The 11,154-nt window shown below is 45.8% G+C and overlaps 1 protein-coding gene across 1 annotated transcript; it reads left to right on the top strand.

Annotated features, from left to right (window-relative positions):
• The first annotated feature begins 6,738 nt into the window (after positions 1 to 6,738).
• Positions 6,739 to 10,664, top strand: LOC133889289 (phytosulfokine receptor 1-like). Its single transcript, XM_062329802.1, has one exon. It carries the CDS (start codon positions 7,238 to 7,240, stop codon positions 10,328 to 10,330), a length of 3,093 nt encoding a protein of 1,030 aa, XP_062185786.1. The 5' UTR covers positions 6,739 to 7,237; the 3' UTR covers positions 10,331 to 10,664.
• Positions 10,665 to 11,154: the final 490 nt, after the last annotated feature.

The following is an 11,154-nucleotide window of genomic DNA, read 5'->3' as shown; positions in this document are numbered from 1 at the left end:
AAATATACAGGTTGGAGACATATCCAAAACGTCAATTATTTTTACCCGGGGGGGGTGGGGGGGGGTTGATCCCCTGGGCAGGTCAAATCCGTGGAGCACAAGTGTAGGGTTAGTCACCCTCCCTGGCCCAGCGATTTCTCGTGCTGAAGTGGATTAGCACTCACCAAAGCATGGCCACTTTGCAGAAAGGTGAAAGGCTGACACTTAACTGCCTGCTGGTAGCTAATCCAGATGCTAGCTACGCAAGGAGCTAGCTTCCTCATCGATCCTTAATTTCTCTCTCTAGGTATCCATCTCTTTCGTTTCTTTTATCGAGATCGATATCAAAACCGATAAATGGTATATTCGGGGTCCAAATAATGGGGCTGTGCACCTGGTGCAATGATTTTTTTTTTTTTTGTGCGCAGAAAATACTTTTTGTGTGGTCTCAACCTTAATTATACGCCTCCTGTCATGGTAGCTTCGTTCACGAACAAAACTTTTTTTTTGTCTGGAATCTTATATTTACTAATTGGAGGCTTCTTTTGTGCCTCCACGTTAATTCTAAAAGAATTCTAAATAAAAAAAAGCAAAACATTCAACCATCAAATTAATTGATTGACTAACTGTAACTATATATCAACAACCAAACGAAACAACATAGAAGATTAAAAAATAAATTATAGAGTCCAGCTCCAAGACTACTTCTTGCATTGCCTTCTTTTTTGTTGTAGATATCATTTATCCAATAAGGTTACGTTAGCAAACTCCAACTTAGTTATGTTAGCAATTAACACACTTTTCCAAATCAATTATAATCAAATATTACAAAATTAAAACAACAGAACTGAAACATATTACGGATTATCACATAAAAATAATATCAAAGAATTTATAATGTATTTAAAAATAATAATATGAGATACGGTGATGACATTAAAAATAATAATAATTTCAAAAAATCAAGAAATAAATAAAAATCAATTTGCATAACATTATAAATTAGATCTATTCACAAATAAGAAGCATGATTCCAATATTATGAACAAAAATGACATTTATATTTTATATTCTAATATTTAAATATAAATAGTTGATGTATCTTAGCATACAGCCATTATTAACATAAATATTTATAATTCAGCCATAAGGTAAATTTTTAGCCTGTGCAGTCGCACGGATTGATACGCTAGTGTTACAGAAAACAAATGCATGGCATGGAAATTTGCGGTGAAAACCCTCGTAATAAAACCAAAAACATGCATGCACCAAAGTATTTTCATACCCCTATGCAGAATTTCGACTACATAATTGACATGAACCACCGTAATTTTTGCTTTAAAAAAAATTGAAAGGGAACTCCTGCCTGAATTCCACCACCACTAGCGAGGGTTCAACTTCAAAGGCTCAAAGCCTAGCGGCTTCAAAAAGAACTTCAAAGCCTATCTCAATTTGTGCTCTGTTCTGTACGTGCAAGACGGTGACTCGAGCAATATTCGAGCTAGTGGATCTATCGGCCATCGGCTGACCACATCGATCGCCGATCGGTCGCCTACTCTACTCGTGCATGCAGACGAGCACTTTCTAGTCCAATTTCCATGCATCCCTGCAGCTTGTTGCGTCGTTGTGTTACTGACCCATGCCGATGTGTGGCTACGGTTCCATTTGTCCAAATGGGCTGGTCATCAGATTCTCGATCTAGAGCGTTTCCTGCAGTGTGGCTGGTGACCAAACCATCCACGCTCGTCTGCATGTGTTGACCCTTTGTGCTCAGACTTCAGCTCGACAGTCTTTAGCCAGTCACTCTAGGTGATATACTATAATAGTTCTAGACATTCTGTTTAACTTCTTGGAGTAAATCAAACTAAACTTTCAGAAGAAGAAGAAAAAACAGAGATGAGATTAAAGAGAAAACTGGATCGTTTCTGAACGTCGTTCACAAAGGCCACTTTGGAGCATTGGGTAGGAACATGAATAAGTTGTATGAACCGAACCTTGTTTTGGTGTTGACAATGGGTGGATTTGTACCTAACAAATCAACCTACTCTAGTTGTTAATGCTAAAACCTTAAATATTGTAACTAGTCCTTAACCTCTTATTTTTTATGATATAGCGTGTTCTCTCCAACTCTGTGCGTCTCAGGCCGGCCTTCAAAAAACAAAAGCTGTCTCTCAGATCTGCGCACGCACTAGCATGTGCTTGCACACCGGCGTAGAGATCCACTCCATGCATTTCCTGATTGAAGGCCATAATTTACTTGTGGCATCGAAGCTTAGCAGGCCTTATTCGCCATGAAATGCATGCTTGGAGAATTCAGCCTTTTGCATATATGCACTAGTTAAGACAGTTTAGAACTATTGATCAGGCTACTGATACTGGTTTGACACATGCAGATAGAAAGAGGAGACTTTTATTTTCCCTAGTTTGCAGATCCAAAAGATTCCTGCGCATCCACACAAATTGAAGCTGACTTTCGCCAATAAAATCCGAGATGGTGGTCAAGTCGACTACAACCTGTACAATTTTAGGACCCAATGGCATCAGATTGCACTCTATTTCTTTGCAGCTTCATCAAGCTCTCATCATTAGCAGCGAAGAATCACAACCGTCCAATTGTTGCATGGACGACAGAAGATTTAGAGCAGAGGTTAAAGAATCTCTTCCTTCTAGTAGTAAATTTTGTTTATTCAGAATTGTATATCCGGCCATGATCCTGTTCCCACGCAACCGAAGGATACTATCCTATCCCAGCTCCAACGGCGACTCGGTGTTCGAAGCTTTGACTTGGCGACGTCAACTCTCGCCCAACGACCCGCACACTAGAAAGTTGAAAGGAATATGCTTCACGTCGATGCAAGGCGCCTAGATCTGCGTCACCAACACATGTCCCTTTCTGCCCAAGTCAAGCATGTATGCGTGCGTGGAGATTTCCACTGAGGCTTCTCGAGCCTCACAACCTTTTGTGGGATTGTGCCAGCAATCGTTTAGAGAGAGGTTTTTGTGCTCGTATGCTGTAGATAAGTTCAGCGCACTATAAACTCGAAAGTTCTGAAGAATTAAAACGCCACAATCACACGGTGGCCGTGTTGTGATTGTATTTCTCTACTTGCTCTATTCTTGCTGCAGCATGGACGTGGCCAGCTTTTAAGTCTTAGGCCTATTTGGTTCATAGTAAAAACTTGTCACGATTTATTACATTAAAGTCAGTTAGGTTTGATCACTTTAGTCATTTATTTGATATGTAGATATAATTATGATAAAATTATATTAGTCTTGCCTGTCAGATATTTAAGAAAAGTATTGCAAGATTCTCAACTAAGCGTGTGACAAAAATTATGACATTTGATAGTAAAGTTAGTATATACCGTTACTCTAACGGGCACATCTCATCTCGGTAGCAGCACGCCGAGATGACCGCGGGTTAGCTAGCTTGAACAAGAAGCGTTGCTTTGGATGCATCTCCGTTTCCTGCAGCACGCTAGCTCGCTTGCACGATAAGCATGGTTCGGTGCTGCATTGCTGCTGCCTGCCACGGTTACAGGATACAGTCTTGCAGAGAGCCAGGACCTAGAGCAGGTAGCAGCTACTCATCACTGACACTGATGAGCGATGACTCACTCTAGCTAGGGTAGGCTAGGACAGTTAAGGGTCAGACAGAGATAATGGCCTTATTTAGGCTGTACTCTAAGCTAGGAAGAAGGGTCCTAATCTTATTTTTAGAAAGTGTGTGAACTCTCATCGCCAACCGCATCCAGCAGTCTACAGCTTCATGGCCACTTGGCCAAACTATAATGCCCGGATGTTGCATAGTATAATCCTAGTACTAGTATACTTCAGTTTTTTGCTTGGTCTGTCGTTGGAAGAACACGCAAAGAGGCGTCGTTTTGTGAGTCCTCGAGCCGTGTTCGCCGCCTTGCATGGCTTGAGGTTCACACGAGCGGACGAGCCAGATCCGCCGCGGATGAGGCTGCGGCCAGTGCTTTCGGCTGCATTTTCGTCGAGCGGGATGGCGAAATCGAGAACCAAACGGGTCGCGAAAGTTGTGGATATTGGAGGTCGTATATGTGCCTAGCTTGCACTTTGCTTGCGCGGCGGAGCGAGGAATATAAAAAAGCGGCTGCGCGGAAAGAAAAGGAAGAATGGCGTGAGCGCTAAGCCAAACCGAAAGCCCGCGGGCTGTCTCGGTCTCGGCCGCCACTCGGCTGCGCAACGACGGAGACGGGAGAAAGGATCGCAGCGGTGCCGGTGCGCTTGTTCGGCGCCTCGGCACGGCCGCCGCGCGGGGGAGGGGCCGCCGGGTGCCTGCACGACCTGCGGGTTGCTCACTGTTCACCGCGCGGGGAATGCTCTCCTCAGTGTCACCGCTGACTGCTCGGCGTGGTGAAGATGTTTCGCTCGATAATAATCTTGCACAATCTGCAGAACAAAGGGTGTGAAAATTGAAAAAAGAAAACTTATTAGAGCTAGGTACAATGTATGCATGGCCCTTAAAAACTCGAGAGCTCCATCACCGTAAATTCGTGATTTGTCACGGGGCCATATGGGTGCCCGCGCGCGCGCGCACATCACACACAGGGAATTCATAACACTTTTTGTGTAAAGCTTGTGTCCACTAATTTATTCCATCGGACAATTAGCAAAAAACAAGTGCTGCATGACAATTGCCAAATGGCGCAAGCAGCATGCACCGCTTTGGCTGGTTTTGTTTGGCGTACCGCAACACTCGCGTTGCATCAAGTGGCAATTTCGTGTAACAAATGTTCTCCAGCAGTATAACCAGAGGAAATATTTACGTACCATTTCTGAATTTCACATATCAGATCAAATGCTGATCACGAAGATCGCACCACAAACACTCCCCAGACAAGCATTGTGCATGGTAGGCCTACCATACATCTTCTCTGCTTTACTCTCCTTTTGCCATTCCTTTGATTTTGTTTCTCTTTCGCTCGAGAACATTGACTTTCCCTTTGGATGCCCAAAACCATCCGGACTTACCGTCCACCGGCCTAACGTTCTGTGTCCCTCATAAAGACGATCAACACGTCTACATACAAACAAATTCAACAGAGGCCGATCTTCAGCCATACATGCAACGAGGTCGATCCATGTCAAAAACCTAACGGGTACATATAGTTCTACAGTGATTGATCAACTCGATCGTACTGCACCTAATGCTAATACCTGCTACGTACTGTGACGTGCACATCAGCGGTAGTATTTATAAACCACAAAAAAAAGAGAGGCAAAACTGCACTAGTGCAGAACATATTTTCCACAGCTCTTCCTAAAAAAATTATATTTCACAGCTAATTCATCAACTAACCATTGCAAGGATTTTTTTTTTCGCGGAAGGGGCTGGAAGCCCAGATTATATATTAGTTTAAAAGGACAGTGTTTACACCTCTGGTTTTACAGAACAGACCCTGAAGAAGGTTGAAATTACAAGAAGGTCCACTGCAACCCATTCTCCAGTAAGAACATTTTGCAAGAAAGACCCTAGGATTCCAGAAAATAGATATTGAAGCATCACAAGGTCATCTTCTTCACGAACTCCGTTTGCTGTCACCGCACAGAGACCGGAGCCAAAGCTTGGTCCACCTACCCATGTTGACAAGAGACTCCAAACTTGGAAATTGCCGCATAAACTAACGCCTCAAATATCCACTAGGGTGCATCCACTGCTCTGAAAGAACATCAGCGTCCACTCGCCGGCGAAGATAGATGAAGACAGACGGGTGCCGCCACCCACAGCAAAGGAGACGGCTCAGAAACGCATCCGTAGCTATCAGCTCACCGCCGGCAACCCAGAACAAAATCCTAACACAGGGAGAGCAAAAAGAACCTCACGGCCTTACCGGAGAGGACCGCGTTGAAGTCGACCACATCTCACGTCAGCAACGATGTTACCGTTGGAGAAGGCCGAAGGAGACAACCAAACTCCGACCTCATCGTCCGGAGGAAACCTAACCTACCTATCCTAGATCTAAGTAAAATAGAGTTTAATCTACACTTTAGCCATCAAGATCCGGTTCCTCTCACTCTCCGACGCTATAGAGGATGCCGAAGAGAAGGGGAACCGAAGAACTCGGCGCCAAAGAGCTCCTCCACTGAGATCGCCTTTTTGGTGGCCGCTCTGTACTGTAGCAGAGGAGCGGTCTCCCTCTCAAAAGTACTATATTGATGCCAATCATTGCAAGGATGTTTAATTTAGCAACATATAAACAGGCAATGATATCAATCAAAACCAAGGTCATGGTCGTTAGGTTACGCTCAGGTTCAGCCAAATTCTGGAGCTGCATTTTTGCCAGTAGAATTAATGTGTAAATGAACTGTTATAATGCTGATAATAACAGTGCACACAATCTTTAAGAAAATGCATTTAAAACGATTAGAGAGTACGGTGATTAATTTCATCACCTAATGGCTACTCTGCGCAGGTCGGTTAGGTTTACTGAAAACATATAGCTGCAGTGTACAGTGTACTCGTCCACAACTTGCTCCACTACCACTGCCGTCGCCGTCGCCGTCGCCTTGACGCTGCCCCCCTCCCCCCGTCTCTCTCTCTCTCTTCAAAGTTCAAAGTCCAAACCGCCCACCTTGTATTTATTTTTATCACACCCCGTTTGATCTGCTCACCTATTTCCTTCACTAGAATGCATGTCGCTTATTAATTGCAGCTGAATGAATCACCATATCAAATGTATAACCAGGACTGGTGCGTCAAGTCGTCAACCAGTGAGAGAGAAGACACGAGAAAGGGTGAGGAGAGAGAAAAATAAATGGAAATGAATCTCTGAATAAAGAAAGGCATCAAGAGGGAGAGAGAAAGAGAGATAAACAAATCCAGCCCGCACTGCTGAGCGCATTGGAGTCAAAACCGACCGTCCCTTTCTTTCTTCTGACTTTCCCCCTCTTGCTCCTGTGATGTCCTCGTCCTCTTTCTGAGTCTCAAAAACTCGCGATTCAGCGCGAGAGAGAAAAATGAGGAAATTTTCCATGCAAGAGTTGCTCTTGGTTCCCTGAACCTGTCTGGATTCTGCTCTAAGGACAGGCTTTCCTTCTTTTGTTGAGTCCTTGCAACCTGTCTGGATTTTGTGATCAGTGCTGTGCGTGCGTATTCTTGATGCTTGGATGCATGCAGCCTAGCAAGGTGGTGTGAGTTTTGGCGATAATTCCTTCCGGGGCCCTTGCAGTCGTTCATGCCCTGCAGGAAAAGAAGCTTCTTTTCGGATCCCGCCGCTGCCTCTCGACGGAGATGGGAGGATTCCAATGGATGTTCCACTTCTTGCTCGTCTCCGTTCTGCTCTACGGCCATGGCGGCCAGTCCCTGAACCAGACGTGCCATCCCACGGACCTGGAGGCGCTTCTTGCCTTTTCCAATGGCTTGGACAGGACGGGCGCCGGGCTTGTCGGATGGGGTCCCGACGACGCCGCCTGCTGTTCCTGGACCGGCGTTGCCTGCGATCTTGGGAGAGTGGTCGGGTTGGATCTCTTCAACAAGAGCCTCCATGGCGGCATATCCTCTTCGGTGGCCTCCCTCCATGGCCTCGCCACGCTAAACCTCTCCCGGAACTCGTTTCGCGGCCAGCCGCCGGCGGAGCTTGGCCTGCTCGCGGGGCTGCGGGTGCTCGACCTCAGCGCGAACGGGCTCTCCGGCCCGTTCCCAGCCAGCGACGACGGCTTCCCGGCGATCGAGGTGGTAAACGTCTCCTTCAACGGCTTCAACGGGCCGCACCCTGCGTTCCCCGGCGCGGCGAACCTGACGGTTCTTGATATCTCCGGCAACGCCTTCTCCGGTAGCATCAACGCCTCCGCGCTCTGTGCTGGGCCGGTTGAGGTTCTGCGGTTCTCGGGGAATGCTTTCTCTGGTGAGGTCCCCGGCGGCTTTAGCCGGTGCAAGGCGCTCACCGAGCTCTCTCTCGACGGCAATGGCTTAACTGGGAACCTTCCCAGCGACCTGTACACGTTGCCGAAGTTAAGGAGGTTGAACTTACAGGAAAATCAGCTCTCGGGCAACCTCGGCAATGGCCTCGGTAACCTCTCTCAGCTTGTGCAGCTTGACTTGTCCTATAACAGATTCACTGGCAACATCCCTGAAGTGTTTGGAGGTATGAGGAGGCTGGAGTCCATTAGCTTGGCCTCCAATCGTTTCAATGGCGAATTACCTGCTTCCCTGTCGAGGTGTCCAATGCTGAGGATAATCAGCCTAAGGAACAACTCGCTGTCTGGTGAGATTGCTATTGAGTTCAACATGCTGCCGAGGCTGAACACTTTTGATGCTGGAACCAACAATCTGAGTGGTGCTATACCTCCTGGCTTTGCTTGGTGCACCGAGTTGAGGACGCTGAACCTTGCAAGGAACAAGCTTGTGGGGGAGATTCCAGAGAGCTTAAAGAATTTGAGATCCCTGTCGTATCTCTCATTGACAGGGAATGGTTTCACCAACCTGCCATCGGCATTGCAAGTGTTGCAGCACCTGCCCAACCTGACGAGCTTGGTGCTCACCAAGAATTTCCGTGGTGGTGAGACAATGCCAGTGGATGGCATCAATGGGTTCAAGAGCATGCAAGTGCTTGTCTTGGCAAACTGTTTACTTTCGGGCGTGATTCCGCCTTGGCTGCGGAACTTGGAGAGCCTCAATGTGCTTGACATTTCGTGGAACAAGTTAAATGGGAATATCCCACCATGGTTAGGGCATCTGAACAATCTATTCTACATCGACCTGTCAAACAATTCGTTCAGTGGAGAGCTTCCTGGGAGCTTTACACAGATGAGGAGTTTGATTTCAAATAATGGCTCGAGTGAGCAGTCATCAACAGATGACCTCCCATTATTTATCAAGAAGAATTCAACTGCCAAAGGTTTGCAGTACAACCAAGTCAGCAGCTTTCCACCGTCGCTGATACTCTCAAACAACTTGCTTGTTGGGTCACTCTTGTCAAGCTTCGGTCATCTTGTGAATCTTCTTGTGCTGGACTTGAGCTGGAACAACTTCTCAGGGCCAATTCCTGATGAATTGTCAAACATGTCGAGCTTGGAAATACTAAATTTGGCCCACAACGATCTCAATGGGACAATACCGTCATCTCTAACAAAGCTGAATTTTCTCTCCAAGTTTGATGTGTCGTACAACAATTTGGCTGGAGACATCCCAACTGGTGGGCAATTCTCCACATTCACAAATGAGGATTTTGTAGGCAACCCTGCACTCTGCCTTCTTCGGAATTCCTCCTGCTCAGAGAAGGCTAAATTAGGGGAAGCTGCACATCGTAAGAAGAGTACAGCCGCCCTTGTCGCCCTTGGACTGGGAACTGCAGTTGGGGTTGTTTTTGTCTTGTTCTGTGTTTATGTGATTGTGTCAAGGAGTGTATGTTCAAGAATGCAGGAACGCAATCGAAAGGCCGTAGCAAATGCTGAAGATTGCTCAGAGTCTTCTAACTCATGCCTGGTGCTGCTTTTCCAAAACAACAAAGAACTCGGCATCGAGGACATCTTGAAGTCCACCAACAACTTTGATCAAGCTTATATAGTTGGATGTGGTGGTTTTGGCCTTGTCTACAAATCAACACTGCCAGATGGGAGGAGAGTTGCGATCAAAAGGCTTTCAGGCGACTTCTCTCAGATTGAGCGGGAGTTCCAAGCTGAGGTGGAGACACTTTCACGGGCTCAACATGAAAACCTTGTCTTGCTGCAAGGTTATTGCAAGGTCGGCAATGATAGGCTATTGATATACTCATTTATGGAGAATGGCAGCTTGGATTACTGGCTTCATGAGAGGGCTGATAGTGGTGTGCTACTAGATTGGAGAAAGAGACTACGGATAGCACAGGGTGCAGCAAGGGGGCTGGCATACTTGCATATGTCTTGTGATCCCCACATATTGCATCGAGATATCAAGTCAAGCAATATCCTTCTGGATGAGAACTTTGAAGCCCATCTGGCTGATTTTGGTTTAGCAAGGCTCATCTGCGCGTATGAGACACATGTCACCACAGATGTAGTGGGAACCTTGGGCTACATTCCTCCTGAATATGGGCAATCGCCTGTAGCAACTTACAAGGGTGATGTCTACAGCTTTGGTATTGTTCTGCTCGAGCTACTCACTGGTCGAAGGCCTGTGGACATGTGCAGGCCAAAAGGGAGCAGAGATGTTGTGTCGTGGGTGCTTCAGATGAAGGAGGAGGGCAGGGAAACTGAAATTTTCCATCCAAGCATACATGACAAGGAGAATGAAAGCCAGTTGATGAGAGTCCTCGAGATAGCATGCCTTTGTGTGACTTCTGCTCCCAAGTCGAGACCAACATCACAGCAGTTAGTCTTATGGCTCGATGACATTGCAGAAAACTGAAGTAAATGCAGTTATGAAGCTTCCAGTGGTATCAATTTGCTTGAGCAGGCTGAACAGGTTCAGCCTAATAGCTTATAAAGATTATTAGTTGTACATAATATGTGCATAGCGTGAAATGCTGAGAGTTCTCTTGTCTTGCCCTCTTCTCAAGTAAAATGATACGAGCATCCTCTTTTCTTCATAAGGTGGTTGCAAGATCACCAGAGTGTAAAAATACTCTGTAGGTTTAAACCCTCAGTGCAATAACCAAGCGTTTATATGAGCAGCTTTTCTACAAATTTGTGGGGTCTTGTAATTTCTGTTACTCATATGGTACAAATCTTGGTGGGTCTTCGTTTCAGTAATATGTCTCTATTTAACATTTCTTCGTTGATGTCTTTTTCAATCTTATTGCAAGGTAAGCACGAATCGTCAAGATTATAAGCAAGAACAATGTCCGGTGAGTATGATGATTTTATACAGCTACCACTGACGAAGTTCGGTATGGTTTGGCTCTTTGGGTGAGGGAGTGGACCAGTGGTGCAAAGATGTTTTTGTCACCCTACAGTAATATTTTTCTTGTCGTCTGATGGTCCTATATTCCCTTGCTGAGTTGTTCGACCATTGGTGGAATGATATTCATATCTGTGAAGGCAGCAATTAGATGTACGATTGATTATGACAAACAATGAGCGGTAGAAGTATTATTTATCAAATCTGTAGGCTTTTGAGTGAGGCGTTTCTGTTTTCGAAAGGCTCCAGTTTTCAACTTCGTGGGCATAAAAAACAAGAACTGAAACAGTCTTGGTTTACCTGTTTAGATTGGTCGGCCTACCGGCAAAATT

This window comes from Phragmites australis, chromosome 13, assembly GCF_958298935.1.
Source record: "Phragmites australis chromosome 13, lpPhrAust1.1, whole genome shotgun sequence".
NCBI lineage: Eukaryota > Viridiplantae > Streptophyta > Magnoliopsida > Poales > Poaceae > Phragmites > Phragmites australis.
The sequence above is the reverse complement of the archived record's forward strand: the minus strand, read 5'-3'. Positions and strand labels throughout refer to the sequence as shown.